The sequence below is a fragment of the Cervus elaphus genome, chromosome 9, assembly GCF_910594005.1.
Source record: "Cervus elaphus chromosome 9, mCerEla1.1, whole genome shotgun sequence".
NCBI lineage: Eukaryota > Metazoa > Chordata > Mammalia > Artiodactyla > Cervidae > Cervus > Cervus elaphus.
The window spans coordinates 18709805-18732306 of record NC_057823.1 but is presented as its reverse complement, the minus strand read 5'-3'; the positions used below and the strand labels follow the sequence as shown (position 1 = coordinate 18732306).

The window sequence follows — 22502 nt, the reverse complement described above, 5'->3', positions numbered from 1 at the left end:
CAGGCTGGCTTCAAGAACCAACTCAATAAGGAAATGAGTCGAGTGTTGTGTCTCTTTGGTCACGATGGAATTTCAAATAGGTGTTTTTTCATTCTGACGAATGAGTCCATTTCACGGTGTCTCCACAGAAAGGCAGGACGTTCTCCTGTTTACTCTCGTCCTTCAGGAGTTGAGGATATTTTATCTGTTCCCTGTCACTCTGCTTAGACCCTGCCAGCCCGTGGGTGTAGCAGCTCCCGGGAAACTGGCTTCTGGTGACCTGTACATTATTCAAGACCACCGTGTTCTTGTTACTGGGAAGCCATCAGTCATATGAATGGACCTTTTTATAGTTGAGACTGTCCCCAGGGAAACCCTCCTTGCAATTCAGACCTTCCATGGTGACAGATTTCAGACTCTGACATTTCTCATTCCCACTCTGTTGTTCCCATGGATGCTATGGTTCTCTCTCTCACCTCTCCCCACTAGAAAATGGTTATACAAGATCCCAATGCTGGGAAAGATTAAGGGCAAGAGGAGAAGGGGGCGACAGAGGATGAGATGGCTGGATGGCATCATGGACTCAATGGACAAGCAAACTCGGGGAGATGGTGAAGGACAGGGAAGCCTGGCATGCTGCAGTCCATGGGGTTGAAAAAGAGTCAGACACGACTTAACGACTGACCAACAGCAACAATTAACACAACATTGTAAATTAACTCTACTTTGATTTTTAAAAAAAAGAAAAATGGTTATACCTAATCCCAAAAATGACACAGAAAATGTAAACATGTGGGCAAATATCAACGAGAAAAATATGCATGGAATTCAAGGCAGCAGACATTATCAAGGAAAGGAAAGAGGTTTTGCATTAAGTGAAGGGACAATCTTTAAATGAGGGTCAGGTATGCATAGAACCAACTTCAGAGAACAAATTGCAGGAAATAAGAGAATTAAGAAACCTCAGGGGAGATACAAACAGAGCCTTGATCATGTAGATAAACCTCAATTAAGCAACAAGGAGTTTGAATAATATGGTTAATAAGATCATGGTAACAGATATGGGCTGGACTTCGTATTCTGCAAACAATACACATTTTAAAGTGCTCTTGGAATATTTAGAAAAACCAATCATCTGTTAAATCTCAAGGGGGAAAAAACCCCAATACTTTCCAAAAAGCAGACATTGAACTGTCTAATCTCTGGCTGTAAGTAAACATAACTGGAAATTAATTTTTAAAAGCTTAACCAAACAAACACTCAAGACAAGCTCCTACCATGTGATAATTAAAAACAATACATAACTCTTTTAACTTTGGTCAAAGACAGAACTCAGCACTGCAAGGATAGATGTTTTAGAAGACAGAGGAGATGTGAATACAGACTTAAATGATTAAATAGAGAAATCAGAGAAACGAGACAACGAATAATGAAACAAATCTACACAGGAAGAAGGAAATAATAAATTAGTGGGGACTCAGTGATTGGAAAACAAACAGAACTGACAATTTCAAAACTGGATCTTTTAGAGCTGCAATATGCAATAGGGTAGCCGTTAGCCACAGCAAAATTAATTCACAGTCACATCAGTTGGTTTCCAGCACTTGGTGGCTACATATGACTAGCAGTAGTAGTGTTAGTTGCTTAGTTGTGTCTGACTCTTTGCGACTCCATGGACTGTAGCTGGCCAGGCTCCTCCATCCATGGAACTCTCTAGGCAAGAATACTGGAGTGGACTGCCATTCCCTTATCCAGGGGATCTCCCTGACCCAGGAATCAAACCTGTGGCTCCTGCATTGTAGGCCGATTCTTTACTGTCTCAGCCACCAGGGAAGCCCCTGCTGCTGATGCTGCTAAGTCACTTCAGTCGTGTCCGACTCTGTGACCCCACAGACAGCAGCCCACCAGGCTCCGCCGTCCCTGGGATTCTCCAGGCAAGAGGGAAGCCCCTAGTGACTACCAAATTCCACAGTACAAATACAGATCTTTTCTGTCAGTGAAGACTGTTTATTGGGCAGTGCTATCTTAGCAGGAAGACTATAGTGTAACTAAGGGAAAAATATGTGGGAGGAATAAATATATATTAATAAAATAAAGACAGAACATGGAAATGTAACGAAACCCATGAAAAGATTATAAAGCCAACTCTGGTAATAAATAACTTGCAGAATATTATTAAAATAACCATTTACTGGTTTAAGTGCTTATCTTATTTAGATTAAGTTTTTAGTTTAGTTGATAGTTTGTGTCTGACTCTTTTGTGACCCCATAGGATTTCCCAGGCAAGAATACTGGAGTGGGTTGCCATTTCCTTCTCCAGGGGATCTTCCCAATGCAGGGATTGAACTTGTGTCTCCTGCATGGCAGACGAATTCTTTACCTCTGAGCCACCAGGAATTTAAGTTAGTCATTTCCTTTCACAAGAAATTAAAGTTCTGAATTTGCCCCTAAGAACAGCTATGCTTGAATCTCATAAGTTGTGCTCTTTTGTTGTTAATTTCTAAATAGCCTGTAAAAGTTACATTGACTCAAGAAGCAGTAGGCTAAAACTCAGTAACTTTTAAAAAGTCATTGCTACAGTTAATTGCCTAAAATGTATATGGATTTCATATATACATGAGGGAAATTTTCCAAAATATCCATAACAAACAAGGCACTTTAACAAGAGTAGTTTTAAGGAGCAGGTTGTGGGGGGGAGGGGCGGGGAGTTGAGGTGCGGGTTAGCAACGGGAGACACAGTCAATCATGTACAGAAGCCCTGACATCCTGGACTCACACTGCAGATCCAGATGGTCCATGTCTGAGTACCTAGCTTCTTTTCTTAGTTCTTCTTGTGAGTCTTCTGCACCTGCCCAAGGTGGAGACTTGGGAGTTATCCATGTTGATAAGCCTGATAACCCCACCTCCCCTGATGGCTTCAGAAGTCAGCCTCTTTCTCCCTGTTCTCTCTTGTCTTCTTTATCCAGCTACCAGAGAGCCAAAATATTGACCCTGAATGTGGATATGAAAGTGAAAGTCACTCAACCCCACAGACTGTAGCCCTCCAGGCTCCTCTGTCCATGGAATTCTCTAGGCAAGAATACTGGAGTGGGTAGCCATTCCCTTCTCCAGGGGATCTTCCCGACCCAGGGATCGAACCCAGGTCTCCTGCATTGGCAGGCAGATTCTTCTTTACCATCTGAGCCACCAGGGAAGCCCGAATGTGCATCTGGTGGTACCTTTTTCTGGCTGAAGCCCAGGAGGGCTTCTTTGGCTCCTCCCGCGATGCGAAGTCCAAGCCCCTCGGCTCCCTAACCGTCCTGTCTGGCCCGATGTCCCACACCTTTTCCTCTGTACTTTGCCCTTCATCAGCTCTGAACTCTTTATACTTAAAGGCAGCCCTGATGATTCACACATTTGCACGTACTGTCCCTCTCCTGCTGGGTAAAACCAGTCACCTGATTCCCTCTTTTTTTTTTCTCCCTGTGAGTTTTTCTGTGCACCTACTGTGTGTGCATGGTACTGGGATGCAGTAATAAACCTCCCCTTCTCAGGACTTCCCCGGTGTCTCAGAAGCTAAAGAGTCTGCCTGCAGTGCAGGAGATCCAGGTTCGATCCCTGGGTCGGGAAGATCCCCTGGAGAAGGGAATGGCAACCCACTCCAGTATCCTTGCCTGGGGAATCCCACGGACAGAGGAGGCTGGTGGGCTACAGTCCATAGAGTCCCAAAGAGTTGGACACAACTGACTATATAACACTTTCACTTTTCACTTTCTTGTGGCTTGCCTGTCTCTTTTGTGTATCCTAGGAAAGAAGCGATAATGTCTCCATCCCTTTCTGCAACCCAGTGCCAGGAAGGGCCCACATTCAGGTGGGCCAGAGTAAGAAACACCATGAATTAAACCCGCAGTGTATCCATGCTGCCGCATCTGGTCCTAGTCTCCCTGGGAGACCTGGGTTCCAACGGGTCCTGCTGCTTGCTAGCTGAACTGGCGTTTATGTGCTTCAGTGTCTCCATCTATAATGGTGGTGGTTGTTCGAATAATAGTGTTAATAAGAGCTTATTAACTGATATAGGTTGAATGGAATATACATCTTAAAGTGTATTCACGTGGAATGGGGTGGGGGTGGGGGGACATTAGAGAATGCCCATTCACCGCTTGGGTCTACAGGTATCGCAAGCAAAGGTGTGCTGCGTGCTTAGCTGCTCAGTCATGTCTGACCCTTTGCGACCCAATGGGCTGTAGCCTGCCAGCCTTCCATTCCTCTGTCCATGGAATTCTCCAGGCAAGAATAGTCCAGTGGGTTGCCATGCCCTTCCTCCAGGGGATCTTCCCAGCCCTTGGATTGAACCCAGGTCTCCCGCGTTGCAGGATTCTGAGCCACCGAGGAAGCCCAAGCAAGCGTAGGTGGACATCTTCAAATGTGGGGGCGAGAGGGAACATTGGTTGGAGGACACTCCGAAAACAAACCTTGTAAGTTTTCTTAGGAATGTAATTTATGAGCATGGTGTTTGGTATTCTGGGCGCGTGGAGGGTAGGGTCCGAGAAGAGTGCGGACTCTCCTTGCCACACCCCCTAGCCCCCAATTTGGCAGATTTTACTGTTGGACCCTGGAGAGCCGATGCCCCTCTCTGGGCCCCTCCCAAGTGAGGCCTGGGGCCAGGGCTCCCCTCGGCCCCGGGCGCTGCCTGCCACGCGGTGACCCGATCTCCTCCCGGGCACACGCCCAGTTCAGCGCGCGGCCCAAGCCACCCGGCGGCCGCTTGAGGCGGTCCGCACACTCGGTTTCTCCTTTTCTTTAATTTCTTCCAAACTTCCATCCTCTGCGGGCCTGCCCTGGAAGGTTTGCACCCTCGAAAGGGTCCCCTTCCTGGGGCCCCCGGCGCTGACCGCCCGGCGGCGGTCACAGCCAGAGCGCCAGTCGGGCTAGCCGAGCCCCGCGCGCCCGGGGGGCGGGGCCAGGGCCCCAGCAGCACGCCCGCCCATTGGCTGAGCGGTAGGGCGGCGCTGAGGCTGCCGCCACCGCCCGGCCCGGATTCCACGGAGCGGAGCTCACCTCGGGCTTTGTGCTTCTCTGCTAGGGCCAGCTTGCGGGGGGCGGGGCTTCTCCCACCGTGGTTCCACCCCTCATGAACACACACACACATAGCTGTTTGGAACCAACCAATCTTGAGGCTGCCGTAGCGGGGAGCCCCTCCCCCCCCGCCCCCGCCACCTCGCCCGCCCCTTGAGGCTCCGCCTTCCTCTGCAGGCGCCGCATTTCTGCGACAAGCTCCGCCACTCAATTCCAAACGCATCTGGGAAGATATTCGCGCGGGCGGGGGCGGCATTGTCGGAGGAGGAAAGTGAAGCGGGTTGCGGGGTGGGGGGCTGCTTTGCTTCAAGAACGCTAGCTCCTGCCGGTCGCGGCTTCTCAAGAAGCGCAGACCCGAAAGGGCGTCTGGACAGTTGACCATCTAGCTGTCAAAAGTCACTCAGTTCCCCCATCCCACCGTTAAATTAACTGGATTCCAAGGGAGGAATTTACCGAGAAGGTGCTGCCCGCGCCCGGGGGCTTCGGAGACTCGAACCTCCGCTGTCAGAGTCTGGGGAGGACGCGAGGGAGAACGTCGTAGGATGGACTTTAAGGAGTTTATAAAATTCACACTTTCAGGGAGGGCCACGGGGCCCTGTGGTTAATGTGTCCGCCGGTCTATGACGCCACTCTTCCCTTTGGAAATTTCTGGAAAGCAGTAATTTTTGGAATAATAAATCGAGTTTTTTTTTTTTTTTTTAACTATAGGCTTTGGAAAGGAGGGCAATGTAGCAAAATGCTATTAACATATGATGTGATATGGAAAAATTTAATAGTGGGTTTTTTTTTAAGTTTTCTTTTTACCATATAACGTCTTAATTGAGAAAAACCAAGTCGATTTGAACTTAAAAAGGCAAAGAAACCAAAAGTGGCTGTATTTTTATAAGTATGTCATTTACCTCTTGGTTTTTGTCCCACTATTTCAGCTTTTAACCTTACTTGGATATAAATCGGTAACTTTTAATTTGATGTAGTTTACAAGTTGACAGAAAAGTCTCAAGAATTGTACCAAATCCACTAGTTTTACTTCTTTGATTTTATTATCTGTCTCGTGGATTTATATATATATAAATAAATAAATAAACAGAGATTACCCCTCCCTGAATCAACCGAGAGTCAGAGGCAGGCAGGTGCAGTGTTCCTTTGCCTTTAATTCCTTGGGGATTATATTCTAAGAACAAGAAAACGCTCTTACACAACCGTGGTACAATGTTTAAAATCAGGACATTAACACTGATGCAATATTTGAATCCACAATCTATTAAATAAATTTCATCCCTTGTCCCAGTGTTGCCTGTCCTCAATAATATTACTTCCTGTTCCTAGTCCAGATTCCAATCTTGGAAAACACTTGGTAGTCAGTTACTTTGATTGTTGATTTTGTACTAAGGCAAAAAAAAAAAAAAGATCCTAAGAGAAAACTTTGTAAAGCTCTCTCAGATGTCTGTCAGCTATTCTGATAGTCACTAGCGGAATATTTGGGAGTAGAATGATATAATGGATCAAAACCCTTTCTTAATCATCTAGCAGAGTTTTTTTTTAATGTACTTTTATTTTTAAATTTTTATTGAAGTATTGTTAATTTACAGTGTTGTGTTAGTTTCAAGTGTCCAGCAAAGTGATTCAATTATACTAAAAAATGTATTTTTAAATAGTTGGCAATTTCAGAAGGGCGTACCCATACATAGGAAAAATGAAAAATCAACTTGTGCTTATATGTGAGTATGCCGCTACCCACCCTCTACTTCATCCACATTTCCTTTTCCACAAGAAGTCATGGGGCTCATTTCCTGTGTCCCTTCCAGGGGTACATATGTCACATTCATCCTTTTCTTTCCCCCTCATTTGAAAATGTAATTTACATGCAGCAGAATTCATGTGTTTCAGTGTGATGTTCTGTGGGATCCTTGTTCCCTGACGAGGGATCAAACCCGTGCCCCCTGCATTGGAAGTCTTGGAGTCTTAACCACTAGACCTCCAGGGAAGTCTCATTTTGACTGGTTATTGGGCTTCCCTGGTGGCTCAGATGGTAAAGAGTCTGCCCGCACTGCAGGAGACCCGAATTCGATCCCTGGGTCAGGAAGATCCCCTAGAGAAGGGAATGGCAACCCACTCTAGTATTGCGTGGACAGAGAAGCCTGGTGGGCTACAGTCCAGGGAGTGGCAGAGAGTCGGACACAACTGAGCGACTAAGACTTTTTTCTTTATGGTCATGTAACCACCACTATAGTCAAGATGTGGGACGGTCTGGTCACTCCCCCACTCCAAATTTCTCTCTGTTGCTTGCAGTCAGCCTTCCCCAGTTCCAGCCCCTGGTTACCACTGATGTGTTCGTTGCCCCTATAGTTTTGCTTTTTCCAGGATGTCACATAAAGGGAATCATAGAATGTATACCTTTGGAGACTAGCATTTTACACTCAAAATGATGCAGTTGAAATTCATCTCCGTGCCATGGGAATCAGCAGTTAAATTTTAAACAATATATTTTTTTGGAGGAAAGTTGCTTTACAATGGTGTGTTAGTGTCTGCTCTACAACAAAGTGAATCGGCTATATGAACGCGTGTGTGTGTGCGCGCGTGTGTGCTCAGTCATGTGCTTTGCGACTCCGTGGACTGTAGCCTGCCAGGCTCCTCCATCCATGGAATTCTCCAGGCTAGAGTACTGAAGTGGGTTTCCTACTCTAGGGACCTTCCTGACCCAGGGATTGAAATTGTGTTTCTTACATCTCCTGAATTGACAGGTGAGTTCTTTACCACTAGTGCCGGCTGGGAAGCCCCATGTATACATATATTCCCCCTTCTTTTTATATTTCCTTCCCGTTGAGGTCACCAGAGAGCGCTGAGTAGAGTTCCCTGTAGTATACAGTAGGTACTCATTAGTTACCTATTTTATACTTAATTGTGTTTATATGTCAATCCCAAAGAAAAAAAAACAAATGTCAGATATTAACGCATGTATGTGGAATCTAGAAAAATGGTACAGATGAACATATTTGCAAAGCAGAAACAGAAAACAAATGTATGGACACCAGGGGGAAAACGGGTGGTGATGGTGGGAGATTTGGATTTGATTCTTCTTTGACTGCTCTCTAGAGTTCATTGTATGGAGATACAATGTTTATCCGTTCCCCAGTTGTGAGGGATATTTAGTTTGGTTTCCAGCTTTCAGTGATGACGAATGTAGCCACCGTAGACATTCCCGTGGGTCTTTCTGTGAACCTAAATGTTCTGCTTTGTTCTTCACTTCACCTGGGTAAACCCCTAGGTTCTGTGGTAAGGATCAGAAGTATATGTTTCACTTTATAAGAAATAACCAAACTGTTTCCCAAACTAGCTGTCCATTTCAGAGTCCCACAATGTATGTCTCTTTCTTTTTTCCACTAACAAGCTATATTCTTTAGATGATTTTTTCCCCTTAATGCTATCTTGGAAGTGATTCCAACATTAAAATACATCAAGCTGACTCCATTTTCACTGCTGTGTACTATTCCACCTCTTTGATCCACATTAATTTGTCTACACAGTCTCCTGTCTTGGACCTTTATGTTGCTTACAGGCTTTTGCTGTTGTAAAGCCCAATGGCTGATGTCCTGTGGGGCACAGAATATCCTTGTCTGGGTGTCTAGGTGCACATATGTCTGCAGGATAATTACTAGCAGTAGGTATACTGGGGTCAAATTGCACCTGCCTCCTTTGCTTCATACCACCCCTTTCTCTCTCTTTCTCCCTTTTTCTGTTTTTGGCTTCTCTGGGTCTTGGTTGTGTCATGGGGGCTTTTCTCCCGTTGTGGGGTGTAGTTGTGGCGTGAGGGCTTTGAGCACACAGTTGTGGCACATGGGCTTAGTTGACCCCATGGCATGTGGGCTCTTAGTTCCCCGGCCAGGGTTTGAACCGGCATCCCCCGCATTGGAAGGCAGATTCTTAACCACTGGACCACCAGGGCAGTCCCCCATATCACCTGTCTTAACCCAACTGAGATTTCTGTAGATTTCTCTCTGGAGAAAGAGTCATTTGGTCAGGAGCCTTCCACTTTACTTCAGGAAGTTCAACCGGAGGAGGCCCTCTTGCGGTTTGTTTAGAATTCACTTTTCAACCTTCTCAGTGGGGTGGAGTGAAAAAGCCACTTGAGGTGAAAGTTTCAGGAAGGTAGTGGCTGTTTCTGCTCTAGTGAAGTTGGAGGCCAGGAGCTTTTGGAAATTTTAGGGGGAATTGGGAGGATATTGGGGCCAGCAGCCCGAGGCAGCTAGGGTGGGAGGGTGGGGGACGGGAGATGGGTGAACAAGGAACCTGTGTGTTTGGAAGGGGGAGTTCTGGGTGGATTTTCCATTACACACGAGTCATGAACCTGTCCTGGGAAGGTCCACAGCTCCTGGGCTTCTTGGCATTTTCTTGAAAAGCCTGCCATCCTCTCTGGAAGGAGCAGCCTGGAGGGGAGGGCATGACATTTTGAGCCAGGGCTGCTGTGTGTTGCGGACTCATTTGGTATCTATGAACGGGGGCCGGGCAAGGGGCACAGGGAGCCGACAGTCAGACTCCTCCTCCATTCCCATCTTGCCAAATGCCTGGTTTTCATAATTCAACCTGGGTCGGGGGATGGGGGTGGGGGGAATCACCAGTGGCACTTCTGTTAAATAAGATAAAGTACTTGGAAACAGAATGGAAGACACCCAGAGCTGGCTTATTATTATCAGAATATAGTCTTCAAAAGTTAAAAAACACAACTCTTATGCAAAAAAACAAACAAATCCCCCAACCAACCAGTCAAACAAACGAAAAAGAATACCAGGCAGCACTTTTAACCCTTTAGCAAGGGCACTAGCCGGGATGGTAAAGCCAAAGCATTTGTCATCACTAAACCAGGATCACAAAGGTAGATATGAGGACGTTAATGTCCTAGGGGCAATAAACCTGTCATCATTGCAGATTATTTCTTCTCTGGGATAAGAATGATTTACAATATATCCATCTCTAAGGTAACATCTGGCTTTGGAGTTGAGGCCCTAACAGAAATAGTAAATCAATCACAGGTAAGTTTCACGGGGGAAGGGGTTGGCAAATGATCCAGCACGTTGCCTGCTTGTGTAAATAAAGTTTTATTGGACACAATGTGTTTGTACCCATAGGTCTCCTCTGAGACTGTCTTCACAGAGTGCACTTGTTGTGGCCGGAACATATGGCCCAAACATTTGCTTTGTGACCTTCTGTGGGAAAATCTTGCCAGCTCTTTTGCTGGAGAAGGAAATTGTTCTCAGGTGGACCTCGTAGGCAGGGCTCCAGAAGAAGACTGAATGGCTCTGTGGGCAGCCTCTGGCCTTGTGTGTGAGCTTCGGGTCATTTTTTTCTGAGCATTGTCTAGGCAGGAAGGTTTATGTGTCTGGGAAGTTTTTGGTAGGTCTTTGCCGACAGCTCTTTTGAGCCGAAGTGCTGACCCTCAGAGGCAGCCCCAGCCCAGGAGACAGACTCCTTCCTGCTCACACGTGTGCTTTTCCAGAGGGTGGAGTCTTCATGGATCCTAGACAATTGTCTGCCTTCTGTATTGCTTCCTGCCATTGAGTTCCTTCGGTTCCTGTGGACAGATTATTAATAATGATGAGAATACTATTGCCCACAATAACTGCTATCAAATCTACACTTGCCTATCAAATAATCCAGTGCCTTGCCCACATCCCTTCTTTTAGGTGTGAGAAAGAGTTAAGAGGTTGTTATCATCCCCATTTGACAGACAAGAAAACTGAGGCTGTCATGGGTTCTTTACAAAAACCTTTGTAGCATGCCTGTGGGTGGAGAACTGTATGAGGGTCACTCCTGACTGGGTGGACCCTGTGGATGCCTGTTTCATTGTTTAAACCTAGGAGTATCGTGTTCAGAGCCAAAAGATCGAAGTTATGGCTTTCGCCCTGCTGGGGCTCAGCTGAGTAAAAGTCTCCTTTGTGAGATGGAGATAATGTTACTTACCTGCTCTCCCTGCTGGAGTCTTTATTATAATTAAGTAAGACTCTAATACTCCAATACTTTGGCCACCTGATGCAAAGAGCTAACTCATTGGAAAAGACCCTGATGCTGGGAAAGACTGACAGCAGAAGGGGACGACAGAGGATGAAATGGTTGGATGGTATCATCAACTCAATAGACATGAGTGTGAGCAAACTCAGGGAGATAGTGAAGGACAGGGAAGCCTGACATGCTGTAGTCCATAGGGTCCCTAAAAGTTGGACAGGACTGAGCAACTGAACAATAACAAAGAATCTAATGGGGGGTATGTAAACCCTAAAGAGCCTCCATAGACATTGGTGGGTTAACTCCATCCTGCTCCTGTTACAGTTTCTTAGTTCTTTCTGGATCCACACAGAAAAATCAGATGATGCACCTGGGCACAGATGCTCCAAATTTTCCATGTAATTAAAAAAATAATAATATTTATTTATTTTTTCTTTACTGTGCTGGGTCTCCACTGCTTCATGAGCTTTCTCCAGTTGCAGTGAGTGGGGGCTACTCTCTAGCTCCAGTGCACAAGCTTCTCATTGCCGTGGCTTCTTGTTGCAGAGCACGGGCTCCGGGGTGCATGGGCTTTAGCAGTGGTGGTGCACTGTCTTGGTTGCCTCGAGTTATGTAGAACCTTCCCCGATCAGGGATCAACCCTGTGTCCCCTACACTGGCAGGCAGATTCTTAACCACCAGGGAAGTCCCTTCACATCTCTTATTCAATGGCTTCCCTCCCCCTCGACATCTTTGGATTGTGACAATCTTGGGAAGAATTAAAATTCCATAAAAATTTGCCTAAGAACCCCTTGCAAAGCTTGTATTTTCCCCCTTCTTGACCTATAGGATTGATTTTCATTGTATAAACTTCAGCAGCTACAGTTATTCAAGCTCATCTTATTGTGTATAGACATTTTCCTCCTTTTTCAGTTGTAGTCAAGCACCCATTTGGGGAAGGGCATGGCAACCCACTCCCACTCCTAGAGAATCCCATGGACAGAAGAGCCCGGTGGGCTACAGTCCGTAGGGTCACAAAGAGTTGTACACGACTGAAGTGACTTAGCACACACGCACGCAAGCACCTATTGGTGATGCTGTCAGTGGGAATTCTGCCTCTGTTAAAAAGGAGATTCTGACACCTGCTGTAACATGGATCAACTTTGAGGATGTGTTGTGGTTTAGCTGCTAAGTCACGTCTGATTCTTTGCAACCCCGTGGGCTGAAGCCCCACCAGGCTCCTTTGTCCATGGGATTTCCCAGGCAGGAATACTGGAGTGGGTTGCCATTTCCTTCTCCAGGGGTTCTTCTCAACCCAGAGATCGAAACTCCATCTCCTGCATAGGCAGGTGGATTCTTTACCACTGAGCCACCAGGGAAGCCCTAACGACGTGATGCTCAGTGAAATACGCCAGACACAAAAGGACACACACTGTCTGATCCTGCTCATTGGAGGTCCCGAGAAGAGTCAGATCTATAGAGACAGGAAGTAGATGGTGAGGGTCAGGGGCTAGGGGAGGGGATGGGGGGGGGGGTCTGTGTTTCTTGGAGACAGTTTCAGTTTGGAAAGGCGAGAACGTTCTGGGGATAGTTGTACAACAGTGTGAATGTACTTAATGCTACTGAGCTGTGTGCTTGCAATTGGTTAAGATGGTCAGTTTTATGCATATTTTGCCACGATTTAAAAAAAAAATTGTTCCTTGTTGCACTCACCACACTCAGCAGCCACAGGGAAGTGGCTACCGTGTTGGACAGCACAGATCAAGATGATTTCCGTCAACGCAGAAAATTCCACCCGACACTGATCCTTACGTGGAAATGTAGCTTCAGAGGCCTTTTAAGTTTCCTGGGTCTGGTCGGTGTCCACGTGGGCCGTAATGTTCACTGCAGCTCTCAAGGGGCCTGGGGATTTGGGGGTGAAGAACATGTCCCAGCTTCCAAACCGTGTTTTGAGCTATGCAGGAAGTGAGCAAAGAAGGCATCCTTGGGGAACAGGCTCTGCTTGTGGCCTCAGGGGAACCATCGGTCCAGGGACAAATTTGCTGGCAGCCTGGGAAGGGAAGGCTGGTCATGGAGGTCCAGGCCAGATACTGAGGGACTAAAATCAGGGGCAATCATGAAGTCATGAGTAGTGAGATGTCAGGAGAAAGAGTGTGTTACAAGCTGCTGGAGAACGCCAGAGTGGAGTCCAGCCTTCAGTGGACAAGTTCAGTTGCATCAAATAAGAAACTCCAGGCATAGAAATCCAAGTACAGTTCCTGCCCCGTTCATCACCTCCTGCAGGTCACAGCAGAAATACCACCTCCACTTACCTTCGGCACAGTGCTTGCTGTGTATGCAGTTATACTTCTTTTTTTTAATTTAAAAATTGTTATTATTATTTTTGGGCTATGCTAAATCTTCAGTGTGGAGTGCAGGCTTTCTCTAGTTGCAGTGCACAGGCTTAGTTGCCTTACCACGTGTGGGATCTTAATTCCCCAACCAGGGGTTGAACCTGCATCCCTTGCACTGGAGGGTGGATTCTTAAACACTGGACGACAGGAAAGTCCCTGCAGTTATACTTTTAAATAATGAATATGCCTTCTCCATTAGACTCGTGGTCCTAAAGGCAAACTCTGTGGCCAATGTGTTCCCACAGGGGTTGTAAATATCTGGATCAGTGTAAGCAAATGTGTGTTGAAGCACAAATGAACCTTTGGGACATTTGCTTAATCTCCTCTCACCTCAGTTTCCTCATTGTAAAATGGAGAAAATGTAGATCAGGATATATCTGTTTGTGCCAGTATGGCAGCTACGTGCAGGAGCAGACTTGCTCGAGGCAATTGTGTAATTTTCAGGAAATGTGCAGACTGCTTCTTAAACAAGCTGGTAATTCTGTTTGTTTCTAGCCTTTTTTTTTTTTTTTAACTTTATTGGAGTACAGTTGCTTTAGAGTGTCATGTTAGTTTCTACAGTACAGCAAGATAAATCGGCTATACATATACACATATGCCCTCTTTCATGGATTTCCTTCCCCATTAAGGTCACCACGGAGTCCTGAGTAGGGTTCCTTGCGCTGCATAGTGGGTTCTCATGCGTTACCTATTTTATACACAATATCAATCGTGTGGAAGTGAAAGTGTTAGTCACTCAGCCATGTCCGACTTTTTGAGACCCCATAGACTGTAGCCTGCCAGGCTCCTCTGTCCATGTAATTCTCCAGGCAAGAATACTGGAATGGGTTGCCATTTCCTCCTCTAGGTTATCTTCCCAACCCAGTGATTGAACTCGGGTCTCCCACATTGCAGGCAGATTCTTTACCATCTGAACCACCAGGGAAGCCCTGGTGTATATATGTCAATCCCAGTCTCCCAGCAAGCTGGTATTAAAATTTAAATAACATCAACTTATAATTAAATTATGTTAAAAAGCAAAGAAAATAAATACTTTGTACTTACCACTTCCTAATCATCTCAGTACCTTTTTCTATGATTGTGTTTTTGAGGTTGTTTGCTACTACTGTTTCTATGTGATTGGATGTATTATTTAATGCTGTGCTGTTGTAGATCTCTCTCTGGCTTCACATGCAGTAACTTTAGGTGGGGTAGCTTGAAAAGGACCCTGGTGAGAATATTTACACCATGGAAATTGGCCAGTGCTCTAAAGCAAGAGGTTCTCTGCCCCACTCAACGAAGAAGTTGTTAAACGTTTAAGAGCACATCACTGGTTTGGGGGCTGAAACGAGTTAATAGTTATGCCTGGGAGTTGGGACATCAGAAACTAGCATTTTTTAAAACACATATTTATTTATTTTGAGCTGTGCTGGGTCTTTGTTGCCGTGTGGGCTTTTTCTCTAGTTGTGACAAGCGGGGGCTCCTCTGTAGTTGTTCTACATCGGCTTCTCATTGTGGTGGCTTCTCTTGTTGCAGAGCATGGGCTCTGGGGCGCACCGGATTCAGTAGTTGTGGCAAACGGGCTCAGTAGTTGCAGCTCCTGGGCTCTAGAGCACTAGCTCAGTAGTTGTGGAGTGCAGACTTCGTTGTTCCTTGGCACGTGGGATCTCCCTGGGCCAAGGATGGAACCCGAGTCCCCTGCGTTGGCAGGCGGATTCTTTACCACTGAGCCACCAGGGAAGTCCATAAATTTGTATTTTTAATCAGCAGGCAACATGTGCTATAGAAGTGAGCCGGAGCTGACATGATTTTGTTTGGCTTGCACTTCCTCCTCTCGAGTTGCTGTCGCGGCGTTGGGTAAAGCCATTGACCCGCTGTTTTCTTTCTCTCTCCAGTGTGTCCGACCATCTGTAAGTCACATGGCTGCACCTCTGAGGGTCTCTGCTGCCACAGCGAGTGCTTGGGCAACTGCTCAGAGCCAGACGACCCCACCAAGTGCGTGGCCTGTCGCAACTTCTACCTGGACGGCAGGTGCGTGGAGACCTGCCCGCCCCCTTACTACCACTTCCAAGACTGGCGCTGCGTGAACTTCAGCTTCTGCCAGGACCTGCACAACAAATGCAAGAACTCTCGGAGGCAAGGCTGCCACCAGTATGTCATTCACAATAACAAGTGCGTCCCTGAGTGCCCCTCTGGCTACACGATGAATTCCAGCAAGTGAGTCCTGAGTGTGGGTTCCAAGGGGGTGGAGGGCAGGTTGTCAAGAGGGAAAGGAGCATGGCTGGTAGCACCACCTGTTAAAATTGTGTGAGAAGCTAGAGTTGATTGGCTATGAGCAAGGAAGCTGCTGATGATGAGTGACACAGTTGGGTCTCTCAGATGCCATTCTGGCCTCCTGGTTTTGGGCACTGGCCTTTGGAGAGGAAATCAATGACCTTTCTGTCACAAAGGGCCAGATAGTAAATATTTTTGGCATCTTGCATACCAAAAATTGAAAGCTTTCTGTGCTTATCATTGGAAACAGAAGTCCTTAGTTTCATATACAGTCCTTTATATGGCCTGATTGCTCCCACTGATGGAACTGTCCATCACAACCCAGGTCAGAGCTCAGATTTTTTAAATGTTTTCTCCAAACTGGATCTGGATCGTATCCTGAGGTTAGCCTGGAGTGCAAGGAAGAAGGACTCAATTCTAGATTATTCTCAAGGCTTTGTTGTCTTTTGAAGGACAATACCATCAAACCATTTCCTACTATTTGGGTGAGAAAAAGCAGGGTTTTCTCTCCCCAGGGGTGAGTCAGATTTCCTCCCCACACCTCAGACTTTTTGTTCACACTGTTAGCTTTTCAGATGAGCTATTTTGGGGGCTTGGGGCTGGAACAGAGTTTAAAAAAAATCCGTTTCCTGGTTTTTGTGTTGAGGGTCTGAGAAAAAAAAAGCCACAAAACAACACAAAAACAAATCAGAGATAGATGCACGTCGAGGGGCCTTGAGCTGACCTGCTTACGTAAAACATCTTCCCTCTTCAGACTTGGAAATGAGCCAAGTGAGAGTGTTCTGGTGGGAAATTTTCTTTCCCTGGGTGGGGAGGGTGGGAAGGAAAACAACCTTTATTCTGGATCCTAGGAGCTGCTCTCTGAGTGTTTGTGAAACCTGCAAGTACAATATGTTTTGTTTCACTGTTTTTGATAAAACCTATCAAGTGGCTTTGTGGACCAAAAATAGGCTCCTATAAATCACCTTTGCATTCCAGACAGAGCTATTTTTTTCTTTTTGGGGGCCAGTTTATCAGTAAGATTGGGAAAATGACCATGTTCCTCATGATTTATTTTTTTTTTCATGTTTGAAATAAAGCAACGATATCAACATCTTCCACTAAAAGACACTGGCTTTAAATAGAAGAAGGTTGTTGTTTTTTTTTTTTTTCTGATCATAACAAAGATATGAAAAATAGAGCAACTTCCTTTGATGTTTTCCTGATGGGAGTGGCCCCAGGATTGAAGCCCCAGGAAATTAATGTCTTGTCCCATGATGCTTGGGACCTCTACTGAATGAAAGAGGGGAAAGAGAGGGATGTTAATGATGACCCATTCTGGCAGTAGCTGAGGGCTGCCCAGGTGTTGCTAGTGGTAAAGAACCCGCCTGCCAATGCAGGAGACATAAGGGACCTGGTTTTGATCCCTGGGTTGGGAAAATCCCCTGGAGGAAGGCATGGCAACCCAGGCCAGTATTCTTGCCTGGAGAATTCCATGGACAGAGGAGCCTGGCGGGCTACAGTCCATGGAGTCGCAAAGAGTTGGACATGACTGAAGCGACCTAGCAGTCGCAACATGGCAGTATGTTACTTTGTCAGTTAAAAAAAGTTTTTTTCCTTCTGAAGCTTTTATTTTGTGGAAGACTTCAGTGCTGTCATGTTTTCTTATGTGGTTTGATATCAAATGGGGCCAGATATGTTTTCTTTCTTTCTTGTGGCTTTATCTGGGAAGTCGTTCTTGATGTTTTTATAGCAGAGGACTGTGAACCCATGTGGGTTCATTATATTCCATCCATGGTCACTCCAAGATACCTGGTAGGGTGCACTTTAGTGAGATGAGGAGTATTAGATATTTGGGGTGCATATTAAGGGTGTGATGGGTATGGGGCATCCCTGTCCGTCCCACCACCCCACCCCCTGCCCACCTTCTAGAATTCTCTGCCTCTTGATCTTTGCATGGCTGGTTTCTCCTGGTCACCCAGGGCATCACAACTTAAAATTCACTTCCTTTGAGACTTCTTTCCTGTGTGACCACCCTGCCCGAATTAACCATCTGGCTACTCTTTGGCACATCTCTCCATTTTAACACTTTTCATGCTCTTTACCACTAGCTGATATTTTCATCATCCGTTTGTTAATTTTCGCCAATGAGACCATATGCTTCAGAGATGTATCAGCTAGCTCTTTCTGTGTAACAAACCTCTCCAGTACTTTGTAACTTGTAACAGCACTCATTTATGGTTTCTATTGATTTTGTGGGTTGACCAGAGGTTTATCTGGCTCGGCATGGGTCGGCTCTGATGGGATGGTACAGCCTAGCCTCTCGTACCCTGCATGGGCAGCTGGGGCCTCTCTCCATGTGTAGCCAGGAACAGCAGGCTTTAAACTGTGTAAGTTCTTCAGCCACTGCAGTGTCGCATGTGCTAATGCCTCATCAGCCAAAGCAATTCAGAGGGCCACGCCCAGATTCCATGGATGAGGAGGCAGACTCCACTTCTTGGCTGGAAAAGGATGTGTGGATTTCCTACAGGGGAAGTCGGTTGTTTGTTCACTTGTGTGTGCCTGTGGTTTACAACCGGCATTGGCAAAGGGCCAGATAGTAAATATTTTCCGCTCTGAGGGCCATATGGTTGCGGCTACTCTAGCCTTATAGAGTGATAATGGTCATAGATGGTACTCAAACCCATGGGTGTGTTCTGATACACTGCAAGTAACAACAACAGGTGGCCAGCTGGAGTTGACCCGTGGGCCGTAGTTTGCTTATCCCTGGCCCAGAGGATCATCTGTCACATGATAAGTGCTCAGTGAATATTTGTAGAACCAACAAAAGAACCCAAACATTTGCTCATTATTCTGTTTCCACCCCAGCTGCTCTGACACCAGCTGGGTGTACTACAATAGATGTCAACATCAACCACCTGGAGTTGGCATCGGACCCACAAGTTAAAGGCTTGGTCCTCCACCAGACTGAATTTACTTCACATGCCAGCCACAGTTTTGGGGTCCCCAGGGCAGCCACGTGGGCACTAGTGGTAAAGAACCCACCTGCCAATGCAGGAGACGTAAGAAACGCCGGTTTGATCCTTGGGTTGGGAAGATCCCCTGGAGGAGGGCATGGCAACTCACTTCAGTATTCTTGCCTGGAGAATCCCATGGACAGAGGAGCATGGTGGGCTACAGTCCACGGGATCGCAAAGAGTCAGACATGACTGAAGCGACTTAGCACACACGCATGCAAGAGCACCCACACATCTGGTTGGTTGGCTATAAATTTTGAGGCTCCCACAAACCCACTGGGTTCAATAACTTGCTGGGGCAACTCACAGAGCTAAAAGAAAAAGGCTGTTGGTTCAAGCCTATGGATGGTAGCACCCTGGGTTAGGGATGCCTACAGAGCTCACCTAAGCACACATCACCTGTAGCAAGCTCTGCAGACATTGCCCCCAGAGGGGGCCCTATTTATGGCCGGGCCAACTCTTGTTTTGCTTCAGCAAGAAATCATCAGGGAACTTTAAGGAACAAGGTTTGTTATTCACAGGTCCTGGAGGGCCACACAGTGAGGTTATGGGAAGGGGGAAGGAAGAAGGGAGAGAGACACACAGAGAGGAAAAGAGAGAGGGGGAAAGAGAGAGACAGAGAGTCAGAGAGAGAGAGGAAAAGAGGGGGAGAGAGGAAGGGAAAGAGAGGAAGTGGCCCTTGGGAGGTCTGCTTTTCTTAGGGTCTGAGGGCGGAGTGTCTGGGGTTTGATGGCTTCACTCTGGTGAATTTAAAGCTCAAGAGTGGGAATTGGGGCACAGGAAGAGAGAGGCAGTGTCCGTCAAGTGGTCAGTTATCTAGGTTCCTCAGGGCTTTCTGAAAGAGGGACCTTCAGGGGTGGGGGCAGCCTTGTTCCTTATCTAGTTGTTTTCATTACATTTTACTCAAGACAGATGTCTTTTGAAATAGATGCCTCAGCAGTCAAAACGCTTCATGTCAGGCACTTACAATTACAGCTTTATTATTAAGGAGGCACAGAGGATGAGGGCTGGGAGAGTTCCAGATGCAGGGCTCCCATCCCCTCGTGGAATCAGAAGCATCATCCTTACAGCACAGCTGTGTGCTCACCAGCCAGAAAAATGGACTGAGTTGGTGTCCAGAGTTTTTCTTGGGATTTTGTTATGTAGCTATGATCAACTGAATCACTGGCCATGGATTTGAGCTCCATCTCCAGCCTCCTTCTCTCTCTGGAGGTCAAAGCGATGAGGCAACCCTCCAAATCACACATTTGATCTTTCTTGTGACCAGCCCTCATCCTGAAGCAACTAGGGGTCACTGCTTCATTAGCACAACAAAGATGTTTCTATCACTCAGGAAATTCCAAGGCTGTTGAAGCTCTGTGCCAGGAGCTGGGCACCAGATGTGTTCTTTATTATACCACCATGACAAAGATCCTCCTGCAAAATTGAGTAGGAAGCAGTGTAGAAATAACAAGGGTAGCAATGATAACCACTAGTAAAAAGTGATCATCATAGCAAAGGACTAATGGTTTTTGTTTTCTATGTGCCAAGTACTTTAGATGGCATGTATCATTCAGTCATTAAGTTCTCATCACCACCTGCCCTGTGAAGCAGACATTCTTATCGTCTCTATTGCACAGCGTGTGTGCCTGCTAAGTCACTTCAGTCATGTCCGATTCTTCGCAATCCAGTGGACAGTAACCTACCACTCTTCTGTCCATGGAATTCTCCAGGCAAGAGTATTGCAGTGGGTTGCCATGACCTCCTCCAGGAGATCCTCCCAACCCAGGAATCGAACCCAGGTCTTCTGCACTGTAGGGAGTCTCCTTCATTGCAGATGGACTCTTTACCAACTGAGCCACCAGGGAAGCCCCAAAATACTGGAATGGGTAGCCTATCCCTTCTCCAGTGGATTTTCCTGATCCAGGAATCAAACCGAGGTCTCCTGCATTGCGGGTGGATTCTTTCCCAGCTGAGCCACCAGGGAAGGTCAAACCCCACCCAAAACAGCAGATATTCCACCACCTTGCAGTAGCAGCCTGACTACCACTAGCTGGGGTAAAATCATTAGCTCTGCATAATTGGTCACTACGGTTATGTCAGGAGTCCCATTAGTTCCTTGTAATAGTGTGAGTTCTGTCTCCAGGGTAGAACATGATTCTCCATGGGGTACAGTGGGAAGCCCCTCTCTTTGGGGTAAGGTAGGAGCCCCATCATTTTGGCATGAGTACCCTGACCTTGGGGTAATGCTGTAGAACCTGTCACCTGGAGAAATGCCCTAGGCCTTTAGACAGTGGTTCTTATCTGGAGGGGTTTTTTGCACCTCCTTCCCCAGGGGACAATGTTTGGAGACATTTTTGGCTGTCATGCCTTGGATGGGAGGTGGTGTTAGCATAGTATGGGAGTGCGGGGATGCCGCTTAACACCCCTCATGTGCAGGACAGCCCCCAACAATGGAGAATTCTCCAGCCTCAGTGTCAGCAGTGCTGTGGTTGAAGCGTTCTGCCTTATGGTCACTTGGGACCCTGTGCAGCACGCTCTCTGGTGTGTGTGTGTGTGTGTGTGTGTGCGCGCGCGCGCGCGCGCGTTTCCTGATGTGTGTGTGTGTGTGTGTGTGTGTGCGCGCGCGCGCGCACGTTTCCTGATCTTTCTCTCCACCCTTTATGCAGCTTGATGTGTACCCCTTGCCTGGGCCCCTGTCCCAAGGTATGCCACCTCCTGGAAGGCGAGAAGACCATCGATTCAGTGACATCTGCCCAGGAGCTCCGTGGCTGCACCATCATCAACGGAAGCTTAATCATCAACATTCGAGGGGGCAGTGAGTGCTCTGGGGGGAGGGGTTGCCGCCTCCTGGGATCCACTCTCCCTGTGAGCACACCAGAACAACACTTGGAGACCCATCAGTGGAGTCATGCAAGGAATAATGTGCTTCCAAACTTGGGGTTCACAGCTCAGTCCTGAACCCATCACAATATTGTAATTAGCTTCCAATGAAAATAAATAAATTTTTTAAAAATGGAAATGCCTGATGTCCCAACTCTCAGCTTGGAAAATAAGAATCTTGGAGTGGGGACAGGGAGAGGGCCAGGGAAGTGGGTCCAGGACTGAGCTGGGACCTCAGGCATTTCCATTTTTTAACATTAATTTATTTATTTTAACTGGAAGCTAACTATTTTACAATTTTGTGATGATTTTTGCCATACATTGACATGAATCAGCCACGGGTGTACATGTGTCCCCCATCCCAAACCCCCCTCCCACCTCCCTCCCCATCCCATCCCAAGCAGATAGCATGACCTCTTTTGCAGGTCTGGGGACTATGTTTCCAGAAATTCTGTCACAGGCAAAAAGTATTCCTCTGTTTATTTATTCAGCAAACGTTTATTGAATACTCACAGTGAATAAGGCCAAGTCCATGCGTGGTGGATCTTGCAAATAAACAAATGAATGTATAATATAAACCCAGGCAGTGGTTCCTGCTATGAAGGGAAACAAAACAGGGGGTGGAGGGAGCGGGGGTCGGACATGTAATAAATACATTCAGCTTTTAAGGCAGGACAACCTCTGTCATAAACACACTGCCTTATGAATGTGTTTGGAGCTGGGCTCGCAAAAATCATTTTCAGCCTGGAAGTTAACTCTTGACCATGGGGAATTCTGGAAAGGTTAAAATATTTTGGTAGCAACCCACTGGATATTCATTCTCTCTTTTCCTTAGACAACCTGGCAGCCGAGCTAGAGGCCAACCTTGGACTCATTGAAGAAATTTCAGGATATCTGAAAATCCGCCGGTCCTACGCCCTGGTGTCACTTTCCTTCTTCCGGAAGTTACGTCTGATTCGAGGGGAGACCTTGGAAATTGGGTATGTGG

The 22502-nt window shown here is 46.7% G+C and overlaps 1 protein-coding gene across 4 annotated transcripts in view; it reads left to right on the top strand.

Annotated features, from left to right (window-relative positions):
• The window catches only part of INSR (insulin receptor), a 141502-nt gene that overhangs the window by 70063 nt on the left and 48937 nt on the right, over window positions 1-22502 (top strand). For all 4 annotated transcript variants that reach the window (XM_043911644.1, XM_043911642.1, XM_043911641.1 and 1 more), the window contains exons 3-5: window positions 15278-15599; window positions 21301-21449; window positions 22350-22494. In XM_043911644.1, the coding sequence (XP_043767579.1) occupies window positions 15278-15599; window positions 21301-21449; window positions 22350-22494 (616 nt within the window). The remainder of the gene's footprint in view (window positions 1-15277; window positions 15600-21300; window positions 21450-22349; window positions 22495-22502) is intronic.